Below are 19,953 nucleotides of genomic sequence, written 5' to 3' on the forward strand. Positions count from 1 at the left end.
CTCCTTGGAGCTTCCGCTTTGTATGAGAGGCGCCACCCTGTATTTTGAAGTCACTAAAATTTCAAATATTTTAATTTCTCACTTTGCATTCTAAACCAAACCAAACTACTTTGAACTTAAAATAAGAGGCACATCTATCACTGTCAAGGATTTTATAGGCGGACAGACTAAACAAATAAAACTCACCATTGTTTTGATTTTGCTTCCTCTATTCTTTTAATAGCTTCCGTTTCGCAGACAGCTCTTGTCTGTTCAATCAATCTGTCTCTATCCTCTACAATACTACGCTGTACATCTTTTAATATTAGACACATGTTCTTTTCGATCTCTGATAATTCGATGGCATGTCTGTGCCTTAAAGTTTCAATTTCCAACTTTAAATTGGCTATCGTCGCTTCCGGATTACTCGTCTTGCCCAAATCTTCCAAAGTTTCAATTAGCATACCTCGAAAATAATCACTCAACTGCAAAAGAAAACATTATATAAATAAATTATCCACATTTAATAAAACGAGTTATTGAAGAAAAAGTTTCATAAATGTAGAGGGATTTAAAAAAAAAATTATGGGATATTTTTTGAAAAATTTTTTCTTTATGATAAACCCTTTATATACAGGGTGGTCCCAACTGTATTCCGGAAACTTTGGCAGCATATTCTTCAGATAGAAGTAAGTAAAAAAGTTCGTATAAATGTATGACCAAAAATGCTTAATCGAAGATACAGGGTGTAGAAGTTTCATTTTTATTTCAATTTTTTCCAAATCATTTCTGAAGTAAGGTCAATATTTGGAAGAAAATTGGTATTTGGGAGTTTTTTGAAATGAGAAATTTGATTTTGAAGTCAATATGACTCCTACTTGTAGAGGGCGCCACCTACATATATTTTAACTGGTTTGAAGAGTAATAACTTTTCGTCCGTACCTGTATAAAACTAATGAGTAAAAATATACATTTACGACGTTTTCTACGTAAAAAAGGTTTCTTGGTAAAAATCGCTACGAGCAACCGATCTCAAGATATTTAGAATGGAAATGGTCAATACACCTCATTATTGACAAAAAATAAACATGTTGAGTAGATAGTTATTTGACTGAAATGATAAGATTGGGAACTTTTTATTTTTTAAATTAATCATAATTTTTTCATTGAAAAAACGATGATAAAACAGTTTTTGTTGAACTTTTGGCACAAAAACATTTCATGATTTTTTTTATTTCAGTATAATAACTACTTAGTCAACATGTTTAATTTATGTCAATGATGACAGGTATTGATAATTTAGATTCCGAATATCTCGAAGAACCATTACTCGCAGCGATTTTTACCAAGAGACTTTTTTTACGTAAAAAATGTCGTAAATGTTTATTTTTTTACTGCGTAGTTTTATACAGGTACGGACGAAAAGTTATTACTCTTCAAACCAGTTCAAAAATATGTAAGTGGTGCTCTCTACAAGTAGGAGTCATATTGACAACAAAATCAAATTTCTCATGTTAAAAAATTCCCAGATACCAATAATTTCCATCCAAATAGTTCGGACCACCCTGTATAAACAGGATAACCCATTAATGCGAGTTATACAGTTTTTATTCATAATACAGGGGGGCGCCTCTCATACGCCGCGGGGGCTCCAAGGAGAGCGACAGTTTGTATTAAAATGAAATTTTGTGAGCATATGTAGGTTAGTGATGGGGATATGCTGCCGAAGTTTCCGGAATACAGTTCGGACCACCCTGTATAAACAGGATAACCCATTAATGCGAGAAAGTCCAATATCGTCGTTTATGACAAAAATATGAAGAAAAGTTTTAAACAGATGGTGCACGGTTTGTAATGGTGCATATCCTAAAAATATTTTGTTGTATACAGGGTGTCACCAAAAAAAATTATGATGAAGCTTTTAGTTCTATAAAATTGCACCCAAAATTACCCTGTATAAGAAAATGTAAATTCTTTGCGAGTTTAATCTGTTCTCCTTGATGTTTGAGAAAATCTAGTTAAGTATTAATAAAGTTCAATTCACTCTAGTTTTTAACCATTTTTCAAATATAGTGTTTTTAACCTAAGTTTCAGTAAATATGAAATAAAATGGCAACACCGCATAGTGCTGGATATAAAAATAGCGTACTATATGCAGAATTTTATGCTAAATCCAAATCTGTACAATGGGTGCAATTAAAAAAATTATCATAACTTTTTTGGCACGCCCTGTATATCACAAAATATTTTTAGGATATGCTCCTATGCTCCTCTCTAAAGCATGCAAAATCTGTATAAAACTTTTTGCCATATTTTCGACATCGACGACGATATTGCACTTCCTCGCACTAATGAGCCACTCTGTATATACTAAAACCTTCCCTTATTAAAAAAATCAGCTGAATTTTTCGCACTTATACTTTGTTGTAGATTGTAGAAAATAAAATCATACTGATAGAGAAACTTAACAAAATAGGCAAAGAAAATAAAGTCCTCCTACTTTAGGTACCAGCCGACCATGGGATGGAACCATTAATGCCATAAACTTTGATATGAATCGGAGACGGAGAACTAACCTGTGTAAAACCGTCTCAGATACTGGCTTCTGTCAAAGCCCTGAGACTGTATGATGAGTTATAACTCACGAAAGGTGGACAATAGAACTATAAGGCCGCGGTGATAAACTTCCCCCTCCCATACAATCAACAATCTACTTTGTATAAGTAACAACATTAAAAAATCAGATTTTTATATTTGTGTATGATTTTCTAGCCCTATTATTGCTTTTTTTAAAACATAGTATTATTAATCTGACATTTTATAAAAATTAATTAATTGTATCTCTAATTACATTTTCTCTCCATAACAGGACTTATACTAATGTTTCACTTACTTTATGCGCCACAGAATTTATTCTAGAAGTAACTGGACCTGCAGAACTTGGCAAACCTTCACTAAATTGCTGACTTAAAGCCCCAGGCGGTCGAGGTTTCAATTTCGGTGGTGGTTTTTTAATAATCTAAAAAAGAAAATATTACAATTATTTATTTAAACTATGATCGCCCGGTTTCCTAAATATGTTAACATGATCAGCAAATGTTGGCTATCAGTTTTTATCTATCAAAATTCAGAATACATTGCTGTAAATCCATGGAATTTAGGTTTGAAGAAAGGTACATTTTACCAATTCTGTTTCACTGACAAAATACTAAAAAAAATGAGGAACAAAACCATTACAAATGTAAAGAACATTATTTTTAAGTGATTATTAGGCATCCGAAAAAGACATTTAATATTGCTGATACTTTACTAGAAATGTACAGAATGTTCAGCCATCGTTCAACGTCACGTCATGTATTGTCGAACTCTCTCAATCACTTGACACCCAGATGAAAGATTGGTGACGTCATTACGGCATTTCGTAAATTACTGCATATTCTTTTTAGTAATTGTCATTGTCAATTGATTTGGGGTTATAATTTTATTGACGGACATCGATAAATGTCAAAATTAAAAACCGATTGTTGCTGTCAAACAAAATTCAATTTTTTTATTACAAAAATGCCTTAAAGATTTAATCAAAATTAACAAGAGCTCATTGCTAAGCTTATTTTTCTCGTAGCCATGTGTAACACTCTGTTGTATGGCACTTTTGTGCTGACACCTTTCAGTGTGTCAGGGGTGTTGAAAAATGAGAGTAGTTTTTTACAATATGGATTCGATTTAATGCCCTTCAGTTTCGGTTTTGTTTAGGCAACACATGAACACATCGTCGCGGCGCGTTGTTGCCAATGCTAATGTTAGTAGGGGGAGAAAAGATATTATGAGAAAATATTTAAGAGGGTAATCGGGGTTATGCATATGAATACTGTAAACTAAACAAAACTAAAACAAAACACGTGGTGTGCTTAGTGCTATGGGAATTACCGATCTCCGATTTTGCGTGACAAACTACCTTTGCAAACCAATGTTGCCACTATCCTTTTATTGAGGATGTGTGCACTAATTTTCTAATTTAAAAGACCAATTTAGCTCTTCAAGATGCTTAAGAGCGTACCTGTACTCCTATATTACATAACATTGTATATGAAACTACCCTTAGATTATCAAAAATGTGTGTTTAATTTTTCTTGTATTTCAAAGTACTCAATTTTTCATCATTTGGCAATATGGAGTCCCAAGCGTCAGCCGTCGGGTCTCTCGACAGTGAGCGCGGGAAACCGCAAACACGAAACCCTATGTGTGTTTATCTGAAATATCGCTGATGTAGCACTGTGTCATATGACACAACCGGGCTGATACTCTGTGTTGATACCGGAAAAGGTGTCAGTGTTACTGTATCAACACACGAAAATTTAGAGTGTTACCCATGACTATTTTCTCGAGAAAGAGACGCTGGTAGAACATTCTTGTCCTAACTAAACTCTTGCCCGTGGACGCCGTATATAAAGTAAGTACAATGCAAAGGTGTAATATTTCTATGTAAAATACAAATTGATAGCGTTTTTAAATAATATGGCAAGTTGCTGATACTTTAGACATAGGAAGTTCAAAGGATTGGAATTAAAGGGATCGTAACTGACGAAGAGTTCAAGAAAAAAATAATAATGCTGAAAAAAAAACGGAACTCGCTCAATCAATAATATATGAACGTACTTAAAATTTTCTAAACAATATGAACTGATTTCAGACACACTCTAAAACCCATATTTGACAAATAATGATGACGTTGAACGATGGTTGAACAGTCTTTACTTACTTCACTGACAGCTTTCGAAATATTTTCTGCTCCTAAACTATTTAGAACTGCAAACTCATCAGGTGGATTGGTATGGGATATAACTTCCGGCTCGGCTGTAACAGCTCTTTCAGTTTCATTGGTAACTGCTTCCCTCGTAGTCTCCGTGTTGTTACTGTTTGTAGGGTTCTTAGATAATGATGCTAAAATAGAACAGTCGTTAAAATAAACAACCTAAATATGACAACCGAAATATATGAACTATAGATCACCAATAGTTCCCGATAGATCAACGAAGTTTTAGAGACATTAGACGATGCGAGTGGAATGTCTGGAAACTCTGCCGTGCTGTTGTTTCAAAGCAGGAGTATAAAGACGGAAATTGACTTGAGCCGAGTGCTGTAATGTAACGTTTGTTCGCTGCTCGCGAAGAGCGTTTCGTTCGGAGTCGACACGCGAAAATCTCCTTTCGAATACTCGTCTCACCGTCCTCCAGTATTTTTTCAGCCTTTAAAGTCAGATCTAAAAATTACTACTACTGGGTAAATGAAGTGCGCCGAGACGATAATAACCGTTCGTGCTATAAACTTTGGTACGGCTGATGTTGAAGATGGAGAGCTGGCCTCTGTGGAGCCGTGTCAGATACTGGCTTTTGTCAAAGCCCTGAGACTGTATGAACAGTTATAACTCACTATAACATGTTATAACTCGCTATAACTCAAGAAAGGGGAACACACAATAGCCTCCTCCTAAACCTTCTACATACATAATTAAAAAATCAACCTGTAATTTAGGTCTACTAAATAAACTTTCTAATTTACTTATAACTATTAGTTAAGACTTACCATTATTATTTGGATTTTCAATTAAGGTGCTGCAAATAATAGGTAGAGACATATTTGTTGTAGTATTGGCTGTTGTAACTGGAATTGCTAGATTTGGTAAAGGTGGATTGTCATTATTATTACTATTATTATTATTATTCCTTTCGCCTTGAGGAATATAGTTTTGCGAACTGTTCAAGTTTAAAGATGGCTTTAGCTGAACGGCTGCTGCGTTGGGCGTCCATATAGTGGGCGGTTGAGTAAATTGTCTCAACGCAGTACTCGTTGGAGCCGAAACTAAGCAAGGCGTCTAAAAATAATTATTTTAGCGGATATCCACCAAATATTGACATATTATCAACTTACCATTGAAACCATTTGATTTCCTAGCGTACTGGTGTAATTCAAACTTGAATTTGGCGGTATGAATAACAAGTTATCTTGTTGTGGTTGTTGTAGGATCAAATAACCATTTGTAGGGCGAACTCCTTCTATTTGGCTCAACGATGGAACGGAAAGTTTTGAGGTTGGTTGAGGAGCTGCAGTTGTTACAGTCGTCGTTAAAGGAACGCATATAGCTATTTAACAAGGAATGGAAAAAAATTAATATATACTTCTTTTACTCTTAATTTTCTATCATAGGTATATTACAAAAAGACTAGAATGGCAATAAAAGGTACCAAAAATATTTTATTATAGACCAGCAGATTAAATCATATTTTGTTGTACTTTTTTTTATCGCAATGGTGAAATAAAGATATCTGCCTTATATACAGGGCGTTCCAGAAATAAGTGCAAGTATTTTAAGGGGTGGTAGATCTCGATAAAGAAACATATTTTCTCTTTATTGTTTTTCAAATAAGTCCAAAATAACGGTATTATTTTACTTTGAAAATTTCCAAAAAAAATGACTTTTTTCTCAAATTTTGAGAACCACTGGATCCTTTCTGGATTTTCTTTCTTGTAAATTTAATCTACTACCTATGTTGCCATATTATCAAGAAATTATCTTTTTTAACTAAAAACTAAAAAAAAGATTCCAAAAATGTTTTCGAAAAATTCCGAATTTTCAAAAAAAATTTTCGCGAAAAAACCTCATAGGCGTGTTTCTGGGGTTGAACTATACTGCCAATAAAAATACTTGCACTTATTTCTGGGACACCTTGGATAATTTTTACAAAGGTGGAAAATATACTCTATACAGGGTGTCCCAGAAATAATTAGTTTACAAAAACCACCGAAAATTAAACTAAAACATTACGTTTATGACGTTTACGAAAATCTTTGTTATGCTGCAAAATAACTTTATTGTGGAATAAATTTAATAAAATGATTCATATTATTCACAATCAGGTCACAAAAAGAAATTTCTAAAATGTTTATCGTAATTTAGAATTCAATTCAAGAAATTTAGAAAACAGCCCAACGAATAATCGATTCATTTTTGTTTTGTTTGTTTTCTTTCATGTTTCTCTGTTTTATTTGAACCACTGTTTTACAAAACACCTTGAAAAGCGTACATTACTTTGAATACCTTTCTGAATGAATAAATGTTGAGAATTATTGTCTCTTATCGCCACTTTACGAACTAATTTCAATCTAAGAAAATACATGTTTCACTCAACAATTATTGACAACGTATTTTGTTTTTTCGCTATTTTTTCGATGTATTTCGACAATTCCATCGACAGCCTAACCGGTCGTTCTTCTCTGGCCTAACCGTCAGCCAAGAACCGCCGCGTGTGAACTGGTCCTTTGACTCAAAGGACCAGTTCCAAGACTCAAAGGCTTTGAGTCGCCGGTCGCCGCGCCGTCGTGGCGGGCTTGCGTCAGACGACGTTCAGCAACGTTGTCGTAGTTACAACAATTTCAAATTCAAGACATTCGAAACAATCAAATTCGTATTAAATTTTAAAAATAAAACAGAGAAACATGAAAGGAAATAAACAAAACAAAAATGAATTGATTATTCGTCGGGCTGTTTTCGATGTATTGAATCCTGAATTACGATAAACATTTTAGAAATTTCTTTTTTGTGACCTTATCAATAACCAATTCATTTGTGTTTTGTTTGTTTCCTTTCATGTTTTTCTGTTTTATTTTTAAAATTTAATAAGAATTTGATTGCTTCGAGTGTCTTGAATTTGAAATTGTTGAAACTACGGCAACCTCGCATGACGCAAGCTCGACACGGCGGCGCGACAAAGGAGCAGTTCCCAGTGATGCGCCGCTCTCTTGGCCGGCGGCCGACGCGACGATTGGGCTATCGATGGAATTGTTGAAATACATAGAAAAAATAGTGAAAAAACAAAATACGTATTTAAAATTGTTGAGTGAAACATGTATTTTCTTAGATTGAAAGTAGTTCGGAAAGTGGCGGTAAGAGACAATAATTCTCAACATTTATTCATTCAGAAAGGTATTCAAAGTAATGTGTGCTTTTCAAGGTGTTTTGTAAATCAGTGATTCAAATTGTGATGAGGCCTATATAAAAATAATGTGTTAAAAATGGGGACTGTTATTTTAGTAGTTATTATAACTACAGCATGTACAAGTAAAGCAGCATAGTGAAGCGTATTTTAGTTAAGTGTATATCGAAAAAGAGAACTGTCACAGTTACATCGATCTGTCATAAGTATCTTTTTTAATATTGGGTAAGTTTTTTAACTTAACTTTTTTAACACATTTTTTAACACATTATTAAACATTTAGCTTTTAATTTATTTTATGTAATATCACAATCTTAAAAATGTAATGCATCTCTGCAAATTCCTCAGGTTTAACATATACTTTCTTGTCCCTATGGCAACACAGTGCGTCGAATTAACTGAAATCCGGGCTTGATCCGGGCAATTGGATGTAGTTGGCGATATCTGCCGGCGGGTCTCAAAATGTAGCGATTATTTTTTTAAAATTTCAAAGTTAAATAACTCGGTTATTTTCAATTTATTTTAAAAATGGTAAAGAGAAAATATGTTTATTTTGACCAGATCTACCACCCCTTAAAATATCTGCACTCATTTCTGGGACACCCTGTATATTCTCAATACCCTTAATCATAACAGAGATACAGGGTTGTGTCCCAAATTGCAAAATTTTCAAAAAGACCCTGTACCTCAGAAACGAAGAGGGCTATGAAAATTTTGTTTACGGCATCTTCCATTTGTTAAAAAAGTGGAACAGATTAGTGCAAACAGCACCCTTCTATCTTCACTAATAACGGAGATACTGTATAATTTCAACCAAAATGGGACACCCTGTACAGGGTTCGGGAATAGTGCGTCGGGCATCTGTAGCTCATAGAATAAAAAACTTGGGAATTTTTTATGGGAATATGTATTTCAGGAAAATATTTTAACTTCTATAGGTGGTAGCTAAACTAACCCAACCCATCTCGATCCACTCACAAAATATTTTCCTGAAATTCATCTTAGAACAAACTTTAAATCTGCATTTAAACAAAATTCTTAAGTTTTTTATTCTAGGGGCTATAGATGCGCGACGCAAGGTAAACTTACCTGTTGTAGTCTTAGAAACCGATTTTGGAGTGTCTGCATTAGGTTTACTTTGCACTACAACTGGAGCTGGGGGAACTTTGGGTGGTTCCTTAACAAGTTTTGGCGTAACTTTAATTGTATTTTTACTGTAGTTTGGTTGAGGAAAGGATTTACGAGCTCTGTGTTTAAGCGGTGGAGTAGGAAAAGTGATTTTGTTGTTATTTTCGGTAGAATCTGGAGCTGTAAAAATTAAAATATATTAGTAAAGTCTGTTTACCAAGACAAGGGATGATATCGACAAACGACATCCATAGAGATGTGCAGATTATGCATTTTACACCCCCTGTTTTATGCGAACAAATTTTGTTATATTATGCGGCTTTTATGCGCCCAAAAATGGCTCATTATGCGGCTATTATGCGTTAAGAAGTTACTTATCATGCTCCTAGAAAAGTAATTTTATGTTTTTACGTAAAAAAGTGCATAAAGGTCGGTATTTTCGTTAAAGGTGTTGATAAAGATGTTGAAAATGGTTATTTTTTTTAAACAGAAAATAAATAATATATGCGATAATTATGCACTTTGCGCATTATGCTGCAAAACGACCGATTATGCGTTATTATGGGGGAAGTATTCGTCCTCAGGAAGGTTTAGTGATGACTCAGGTATCAACTTTAAACCGTTTTAAAGCCTTTTTAAAAATTATGCAATTATGCGAGTGCATAATCTGCACATCTCTAGACATCCAAAAACTGAATTAAAAAAAAACATTGGCATTGTTATACTCGGTGTGCCAAAAAGTTCGCATCATAAAGGAATTGCTTTTAACAGTCTATTACGGTGTACTGTTCGGGTCGCTCTCAGGGATCGGGTAAAGGTGTGCGGCCGAAGGAAATATATATTCTATTTCAGAAATCTTCCTAAAGTTTAGCCCGATCTTGATGTGTTAAGCCACACCCAAAATTCCAAACACACGTGCTTGGATTAAGGCTTGATTAAGGTTTACAGAGTCACAGAATTTGCCATAAAATGGCGAGCAATTTGTTACAAAACCATATAAATAGCAAAAAAAGCAAATGACACGATGCAGCTGATAATCGCATAATTTGCTTTAAGTTGATCATTCCGTATGCGACGATAATATTCCAATAATAATTGCTGACTGTAAAGTGAATTGCAATTTAATTGCGGCAAGGAAAATTGCTGGAACTTTTCTTGCGAGCAAGTAAAATTGCGAACCGTAAAGCGGCCGTATGTGCATTGAGTGTATGCACAAAAGCCTAGCATACTTGTTAGCTTGGCTACACACGTATCCAAGCGAATAACAGCCATTATATGCGAGTAGAATACAATAATTTATCCAGGACTATCAAAAAAATTTAGATAATATTAATATAAGTTTTTATTTTGTGCGTACAATCGCATTCCAAGCCGGTTTGGATCGAGCTTGTTTGGAGTTTGTATCGAGATATCTGTGGAAGTGGTGAATAATGAATATTATTATTATTTCATAAACTCATGTATAATAATCACATATAGACGAGTCGTGGATAAAGAGAAATTATGATATTGTCTGGGGTAGGCAACGCCTTTTTGCCTACATTATATGCGCGCCACTGAAACGGAAGTCATTTTTCTGAAGTCTCAGTGCTGAGTTTGACTTATATTTTAGAAAACATCGTTAAACATTAATAATCAATACTGCCAGACACTTTCCGTCGGCGCTGGATATGCTGAAGAAATTCGGTATAAGCCCACGGCCACAAAAATAGCGATTTTTGCTTTTTTGCGTGTGAAGCGCTTTTGCGATTTTACCGTTTGAAGCTTTTATTTCGATTTGTGTCCATTAAAAACACGCAAAAGAAGCGGCAGGTTTCCAGTTTCTATCAAGCTGTCGATTAGTAACGAAAAAGCTTTTGGAATTCCCGGCCCGTTCAACAATCAATACTTTGAGAAAGAGATAGGTGAGATCGGCGCGGTTAGCATTGAAAAGACGAAGATGAAATATATGCTCGGATCGATCGTTAAACGGGCTGGATATTCGACGAGAAACGCAATCTACTGCTATTTATTTTAGGAATTTTAGTTTATTTGTGTATAAGTTTATATGTTATAGTTTTTTGGTTACTTGTGTGTAATAATTATAATATAGTAATTAAAAATTCAACGTCGCGACACGGGCTAGCGAAACAGGTGAATCAAATTATTACGTGTAAAAAAAGGATTTGTTACACGTAAAAACCTATATATACGCTTAAAAAAACTATTTTTACGGGTATAAAACTATTTGTTACCTGTAAAAACTATTGTTTACGTGTTAAAAATTTATTTGTAAATTAAAAACTATTTTTTGCGTTTAAAAAGCTATTTAAAACTATTTGTTATACGTAAAAACTATATTTATGCGTAAAAACTATTTTTTACGGGTATAAAACTATTTTTTACCCTTAAAAACTATTTAGTATGCGTATAAAACTATTTGTTACCCGTAAAAACTATTTGTTACATGTAAAAAAAAATATTTGTTACGCGTAAAAAAACACTTTTTACGCACAAAAAATTATTTTAAGCGTAAAAAAATATAATTCTTTTAATTTATTACTTTTTCAACATTTCAAACTACACTTTTTCAAACAAGTCCTTCAAATCCGTCAATTTAATAGAATCTTCCTAAACAGTAGATGTTCTCTACAAAAACATTTTTAGATAATATCCTAAAATGAAAAAAATGCATACCATTTAATTTATTTTTATTGTATTATTAAATATTACGCCCGCCTATGACGGGGTCTCATCTTCGAAATCGCTAAAGACGCTACAGAAAACAAACTGATTCGTTTTCATTTGCGTCTTTGACACGCCGAACGCTACACACTTTTGGTCGGGCCACTTCTATATAATCCTGTAATTTTGTTTTAGTCGCAAAAGACGCTTCGCGCAAAAAACGTAAAAATCGCTTTCTGTATGGCCGTTGGCTAAACTTTTGTTATTAACTCAACAATAAAGAAATCCTATTTGTTGCGATTTTTCTGGCACACCCTGTAGTATCTTTGAAGATAGAGTGGCTGCAACTAAAAAAGGAGCCAGGAGCGTCATTAATATAATGACGCTCCTGGCTCTGAGGATGAAATAATATTCGAAATATTATTTTACAGCGTTAGAATAAAAATATCCAAGCTCGCGATGACGCTTCTGCCTCTTCTTTAATTGCGACCACTCTACACGTTTATCTGATCTTTTCCCAGAAACTTGCAAAACCAACTTACCAATTTTTGCAAACGATTTAACAAAAATTTCGCAATTATCACTGGCAGATACCGAATTTACAGCAACAATTTTTTTCTTCACGGGCGGTTCTCCGTCATTCTCGTGATTGGCGCTATAATTTACAGCGACCTCATCGATAATCTTTGTTAGATTATCAATAATCTGAAATCATTAATCAATAAAATATATAACTGGATCAATTGACCTAGTAAATACTTTACCCTTCCTTGTTCTCTTTTTTCTTCAGTTTTTGACCGAGTTCGAATTTCATTATTTGTCTTCGGTTTGCTGGTCAATTGATCGGATTTTTCCAAAATGTTCAAAGCCGAAAGATACTTCTTCTTGGCCTCCATGTACAGAACGTTGCCAACTTCCGATTCAGATTCCGGCTCGCTTTTTATTTCGAATGGGGCTTCGTGCAGTGAACTTCTGGTCGAACCGCTTGGAGAGGTGTGCGTCGAAGAATGCTTCAGATTTTTCTGCGATTCGAGACTTTTCTGCAATAACGGAGATTCGTTTTTATTTTGATTCTCCTTATCTGACCCTTTGGCGAGAATGATTTCGGTCGAAACGATTTTTATTATTTTATCCATCGTTTCGGGTTTGTCTCCTTCCACTAATTTACGCTTTTTTACGTTTGGTGTTGAGGTTTTTCTCTCATCGACTTCCATGCGAATAGTTTTTCTGATGAAGAAGCAGGTTTTTCAGGAGAATTAGAACTGTCGCTTAGAGATGAGTGTATTATGTTTATTATCTTTTCCTATAACAAATAAATAAGTTACTTTTGTATTTAAGAAAAAAAAGAGTTAAAAAAAACAAACAAAAACTAATTATTGACTATTTTTTATTTCACACTTTTACAGTCCTATAGCAAAATATTCAAAATTTGTTTTCAAAGTCTGCCAAATAACAAGATATATAATAGTGACAGAGTTGTCTGTTATTTTAATTCACAGGTAAATTATGATTTCTGTCAATTTTAGGATGTTTGTTGAAATCATTCAACTTGGACAGACTTTACACTGTTAATTTTATGTTCTTTTTTTTTATTTTGTGTTTTATCAAACATCTTTTTTACCTTATCAATATTTATTTCAACATCTTTTAGGGGATCCTCTACTGGTTGAGCTTCTTCTACATCTTCATCGTCAATTGTAAATACAATATCATTCTCATCAGATTGTTCAGAGGCTTTCTTACTACTTTCCTTCCTTATTACTTCCTTTTCTTGCACCAATTCTAAAATATTTATGAGTATAATTCTGTGGTATTAAGGCAGAACCCGATATGTTAACATTATTTGTCTATTGAAATATCGGATTCTGAATTAGTACCACAGAATTAACCTAATTAATAGTAACTCTTAAAACCTAAAATTATACCATATCGGCAAGCAACAGTCTTGGATCGGTATTTACGAATACAAGATATGATATCGCGCAGGTTGGTCATTACGTCACAGGTGATAAACGGCACCATTGGTCGGCAAGCTCCGCGCGCCAATTTCAAATTGTCAAACAGATGACAAAATAAATGTGAAAATAATTTTTCAAATGTCAAGCTGCATGATTTGACATAACTTTTGGGGTTATGTCCTAATTCTTCCCTATTTTAGGTCTTTTTTTATTAGTGGCAATTGAACAATATGGATATTTTTTGTCTGGCGCATGACGTCACAGGTGGTATGCGCAAACTTAACGAAATTGGAGCCGCTATCGATCATACCTTGTTTTCTTTGTACCATGGTATTTACGTGTCTAGGAGTGGCGATCTTGTAAGTCGGAGAAAGAAAAATACAAAGTGTTTATTACATAACGCATACATTATGTAATACGACGCTATATTTCATGCACTTTAGAAAACCCTGCTTTTCTTTCTTTGCTCAGTACATCGTATTGCACTGGGCGTGTGGACTGTACTTTTCGTACACACGAAAATCGGCACTCAAAGCCAGACCTTGCCGACTCTGTATATGTATGTGAAAAAATTGGCGCCGGGAGGCACGTATAGCCACCCATACTAAAATATGTTAATAAAAAGTTGGCAGGCAGTTCTTCTAGTTTCAAAGTAAAGGAATTTTTCCAATTTTTTTTATCTCAAAAACTGCGACTTTGACTGATTTTGATGTGATTACAAATTTTGTTGCAAATATTATTCCTAATCTTAAAATGAAAACTGCGTTTCGCTAGCTACTGTAATTTTGGAGTTACGACTTTTTAAAATTTTTAACCCCCTCCCATACTCCCTTGCCCATTCCCACCCCCATCAAAAACTAATGGCTAGATTCTCGGGTGCCACAGCATTTTTGTGCCAAATTTGGGTAAAATCGGTTTAGTGGTTTTTGAGTTATCGTGTTACAGACAGACGGACAGACAGACACCATGAAAATATTTTGTATTTAGGTCATTTATGACCCAAATAACTCATTTTGAGTGAAATTATTTTTTTTGCCGATCTTAATAGCCTACCATACTTGTTGATATGGTCGGCTAAAAAGTACGAAAAAATAGTGCATAATCAATATAACAAATTTTCGATATAAATCGAAAATATTCTACCATATAATCGATAGCAAATAAACTTTTAGTAACGTCATCAAGCTGTGCCGGTCAAGCTTAATCACGTCACTAAAATTTATTTTGTATAATCTATACATGATTCTTAATATAAAGATCTGGTCATCTTAAATCGTTATTCAGGATTTCAACGTGTAGATAATGTGTAGATTAATGTAAATTTAAACTTGTTAAAAATAGATAAAAGTGGAGCTGATACATTTCTTCAGTGTGATATTGCCGAATTTTCCATTAAAAAACACATAAACATTTCAACACAGTCGGTTTCAACCGACGCGACAGTCAAAGAATCAACTTCAGTACATCTTATTCTACTAAGCCAATAGAAATTGACATACTGAACAAAGAAAAAAGAGCAAGTATTTTCCCAAGCATATGAAATATAGCTTCGGAGTAAGTAATTGGTTATGTAATAAACACTCTGCACTTTTTTCTATCTGACTTACAAGATTGCCATAACAATTCACTCCTAGACATATACACGCCGACCTAAGGGCACAAACATAGTGAGGCATCTCGATGCGATGCTCGCCCAGATGCTGGCTGCGCTGCTCGCCAGGATGCTAGCCGCGATGCATCCTACGCGCACTGTTTTAAAACGGCGAGTAAGTGCGCGTAGGATGCATCGCGACTATCGTACAAACATAGTGCGGGGTATTTCATTTCGATGCGATACGCGCCATTCACCTCACCATCCGGCGATGCTGAATCAAACATGTACAAATTTAAAAAAAAAACATACTGGAGCCTCGCACCTCGCCATGCACCTAGATGTTCAGCGCGATGCTTCCTAGGAAACAAGATTTTTGTTTTTTGCGAGAAGCGGACGCGGATGCCTGAAACTTTACATTTGATTGGTCGGTTTAGGATCACAATTCGTTGAGCATATGTCGAACTAGAGTCGGGTGGAATAAAATGTTCACAATACTAATATTTAATTTATCACCAACAATGTAATAACCTTGATTCTACAGGGTTCAGCAATAGTGCGTCGGGCATCTGCAGTTCTAATAATAAAAAACTTTGTATTTTGTAGTCCAAACATAAAGTATGTATTAGGATGAGGAAAATATTTGAACTGCTAAAGGGTGACTCAAACAAGTGTGAGTGGATCGCGAATATTTTTTTAAATGGAACACCTATATACGGGGTGGCGCAACTCATTCGCCTCGGTTGATTATACGAAAACGGAAATATGTAGAAACAAAATATTTTACGGGCATATGTGGGAAGACCATGTGCATAATTTAAAATTATGTATGTACAGGGTATGTCAGGGTAAAATGTACAGGGTATGTCAGAACTAAGATTTACACCAAAATTATATTTTTTCTTATGGAACACCCGGTATTTTATTTCATATTTGGATCCTTGGACACAAAGTAAGGCATGTATTATAAGGGTTATTATACAGGGTTGTTCACCACATACGACACGGAGTATTGTAGCTAAACGATGAGATTTTTACAAATTGTAAGTTTTGGGTTCGATGAAGGACTATTAGAGGTATAATTTAAAAATAATTTTACAAGATACAGAGTGTCCCAAATAAGTAAAAAATATCAAAGTTGTATTTTTTTAAATGGAACACCCTGTATATTATTACATTTTTAGTTTCTACGATTAAAATAAAGGTAAATTTGATTAAGGTTAATGATACTTAAACCTTACCGTTTTTGAAATATTTTCAATTTTGTGAAATTGCAGTAAACATTTTAAGGCTTCATTTCTCCAAGGGTATCAAAGTTTTTAATACTAAATATTTACTGAAGTTTATTTATTGATCAGTTATTGTGTTGCAATAATAAAAATAATACAACCTTATACAGAGTGTCTAAAAATTTATTTTAAATAATTATTAGCTTCAAACGGCAATAACTTGTTTAATTTAAATGGAACGCCCTGTATATTTTAGGAGAATCAGATGCACAATTTAATTGTCTATCAAGTTGTGTTATGCCATTTTTTACCTGTCCCTTCAAGTTTTCGTAGAAAATGCATTTTCTTATAAATTAGACCTCATTTATCAATATACCCGTGGAATATTGACATTTGAGATTGTTTTTAAAGATGTATCAAATTTTTAAAGAGTACAGATACTAATATTGTCGATATAATTCGTTTATTTCATTAAAAAAATTAAAAAAAACTGTTTAAAATTTGTTAAAGAGGATCAATTAATATGATTCCAGTATTCAAACTACATTAACTGACTGCGTTGATTAATAATAATTGCTCCAAATACTAAAAAACTGAATTTTGTATGGGCATTAGACAGTGTGATAAAAAGTAACACCTTAAAAATGATATTTCATTTTTAATAAATGCTTATTTATAACAACAAAGGCTTTAATTTGATAACTTATTATTATATTGATTTCTGACTCAAAAATCCACATTTATTTATAATAATTTATTAGCGAACACAATTAAGTATGTCATTAATTAGTATATGGGCGGAAATAATGGTGTTATATTTAATTAATGGTATACCCTTTTATAAAGATTTAAATAGTTTTCTTTTTGCATACAAATGGGCTAGTAATATTATCGTTTTGCTAAAAACGATAATATTACTAGTCTGTACATTTTGTACATTTGTTGCTTTAAAAACAATCTAAAATGTCAATATTCCATAGATATATTGATAAATGAGGTCTAATTTAGAAGAAAATGCATTTTCTACGAAAACTTGAAGGGATAGGTAAAAAATGGTATAATACAATTTGATAGACAATTTAATTGTGCATCTGATTCTCCTAAAATATATAGGGCATTCCATTTAAATTAAAGAAGTTATTGCCGTTTGAAGCTAATAATTATTTAAAATAAATTTTTAGACACTGTGTATAAGGTACTATTATTTTTATTATTGCAACACAATAACTGATCAATAAATAAACTTCATTAAATATTTAGTATTAAAAACATTGATACCCTTGGAGAAATGAAGCTTTAAAATTTTTACTGCAATTTCACAAAATTGAAAATATTTCAAAAACGGTAAGGTTTAAGTATAATAAATCTTAATAAAATTTACCTTTATTTTAATCGTAGAAACTAAAAATGTAATAATATACAAAGTGTTCCATTTAAAAAAATACAACTTTGATATTTTTCATTTATTTGGGACACTCTGTATCTTGTAAAAATATTTTTAAATTGTAGCTCTAATAGTCCTTCAACGAACCCCAAACTTACAATTTGTAAAAATCTCATCGTTTAGCTACAATACTCCGTGTCGTATGTGGTGAACAACCCTGTATATTAATATGTTTACAAGCTTTGATTTTTAAGATATTTAAAGATATTTAAATATGCATGCTACAATGGAATAGATTATCAACACCCTGCACATTACTTTTTAGAATTAATTCTTGTGCTGAGTTTAAAGATAGAGAAATAAACTTTACTGAAAAATTCTATTGCTGACTTAAATTTATACAGGGGTACCAAAAATTGATGATTTATTTTAAATATTTATTTTACTAAAAAAGCTTGTTATTTCAAATACGACAACCTGTAAAAAATAAAAACAGATACAAATGCTCTTTCAAACTATTATTAGGGTATCCTATACCTATCTAGCTCAGATTTTGAATAAAGAGCAATTTTTCAATAAAATGGCAACAAAGAGGGCTGATGTCGTCATGGCAAATTTCTAGTGACAGTAGCTATTTTCAAAATCGAAAATTAGTGTACGGACTCTTTGTTTATTTATTTATAGCAAGTACTTTAATCACTAGTTGATTAAAAAAAGTATACCATTAATATTGCAAATTATATTTTATCCTCTCATAGTATATGTCTACTAAAATACTTATATATTATAACAAAACCACGATTTCAATATTATTCTATGCGATCAACATGACGGCGACGTGAAATAGATAGGGACAATTTCTGATTTTTGCCATTGACTCGCTGCGGTAGGAATTTGTTGAAATCAACTGAAATGCACTAAGCCTATACTAATTAATAACTACTATTACATAAACTGGTGCTTAATAAAACGGCGATGGTAAATGTTTCAGTATGCCTACGCGCATCTATTCGCCGTTTTAAAACCGGTGTAAAACATCGCATCGAGATGCCTCACTATGTTTGTGCCCTAAGACTGTATCTCACCGATATTGTATTAACCATTAATTTATCATTTTGCTACAGTTACCTTATATAAGATTGTTACATTATAATGATACGCCCCATTAATTCGTTTTTTGCTTTTTATCTCTTTTTTTGTTTTTTTATCTTTAATAATTATGCCTACCACATATAGGAACCGACAACTCTGCATGTTTTTGTGCCTCTGTCTATCAATTGATTATAACTTAAGTAAGGTATATTTTTATACAGACACCTAGGCATTCTGATGTCGCTTATGAGTATGAGCATATACCGGTATACACAACAGAAGACGTCACTAAAGAACGAGATTCTAGCGTACCTAATACGACGCCACAGGTAATTACTCTGACTTTGAAACATTTTGATTAATAAAAAATATTAAAAAATATGGGGAACAAAATTGTATGAAAAATACCAGATTCTTAAACATTAGCATTAAATTAGGGCTAGTTGGGGTAATGGTAAACGATTTTATGGTATAACTTTGAAACTTTGACGTTTGCACTGAAAATTCTAAAAGTGTATATTTTAAGACACTTTATTTAATAGGTGCTTTGATCGACAGCTAGAAATTTAAATAGGTTCCAAAAAAAACTTGTTTACATTTACCCCATAGAAAAATCAATTTATCAATCAAATATTGTCCTATTTTGGGGTAAATGTAAACATATTTTTTAAATGGGGTAATAATGAACCAAGAACTAACTATACAAGTTTGTTGTTAGTTGGGTTATAAGTTTATCAATGTGTTTAAATGTTTACAATGTGGAGACAAAATTAAACATTTTATTAGAAAGACAAATTATTTATCACTGTTTCATCAAAAGTGTACAAAAAATACTAAGATGTTTCAAAAACATCTATCTTTCCAGAAAACGAATATATTATCCTCCTTCCTACAAACCTAACCAATGTATTTTTATCGTTTCTCTTTTTTTGGTCTT

At 33.1% G+C, this 19,953-nt stretch overlaps 1 protein-coding gene across 1 annotated transcript in view; it reads right to left on the reverse strand.

The window, feature by feature from the left end:
• Window positions 1-19,953, reverse strand: part of LOC115877583 (protein kinase C-binding protein 1-like) — a 58,561-nt gene that overhangs the window by 14,110 nt on the left and 24,498 nt on the right. The window contains exons 16-21 of the mRNA XM_030893830.1: window positions 9,060-9,194; window positions 5,908-6,119; window positions 5,563-5,851; window positions 4,739-4,920; window positions 2,873-2,998; window positions 187-464 (exon numbers count right to left, since the gene is read on the reverse strand). Of these exons, the coding sequence (XP_030749690.1) occupies window positions 187-464; window positions 2,873-2,998; window positions 4,739-4,920; window positions 5,563-5,851; window positions 5,908-6,119; window positions 9,060-9,194 (1,222 nt within the window). The remainder of the gene's footprint in view (window positions 1-186; window positions 465-2,872; window positions 2,999-4,738; window positions 4,921-5,562; window positions 5,852-5,907; window positions 6,120-9,059; window positions 9,195-19,953) is intronic.

This window comes from Sitophilus oryzae, unplaced genomic scaffold (assembly GCF_002938485.1).
Source record: "Sitophilus oryzae breed Bouriz unplaced genomic scaffold, Soryzae_2.0 scaffold_1494_pilon_pilon, whole genome shotgun sequence".
In the NCBI taxonomy this organism is placed as follows: domain Eukaryota; kingdom Metazoa; phylum Arthropoda; class Insecta; order Coleoptera; family Curculionidae; genus Sitophilus; species Sitophilus oryzae.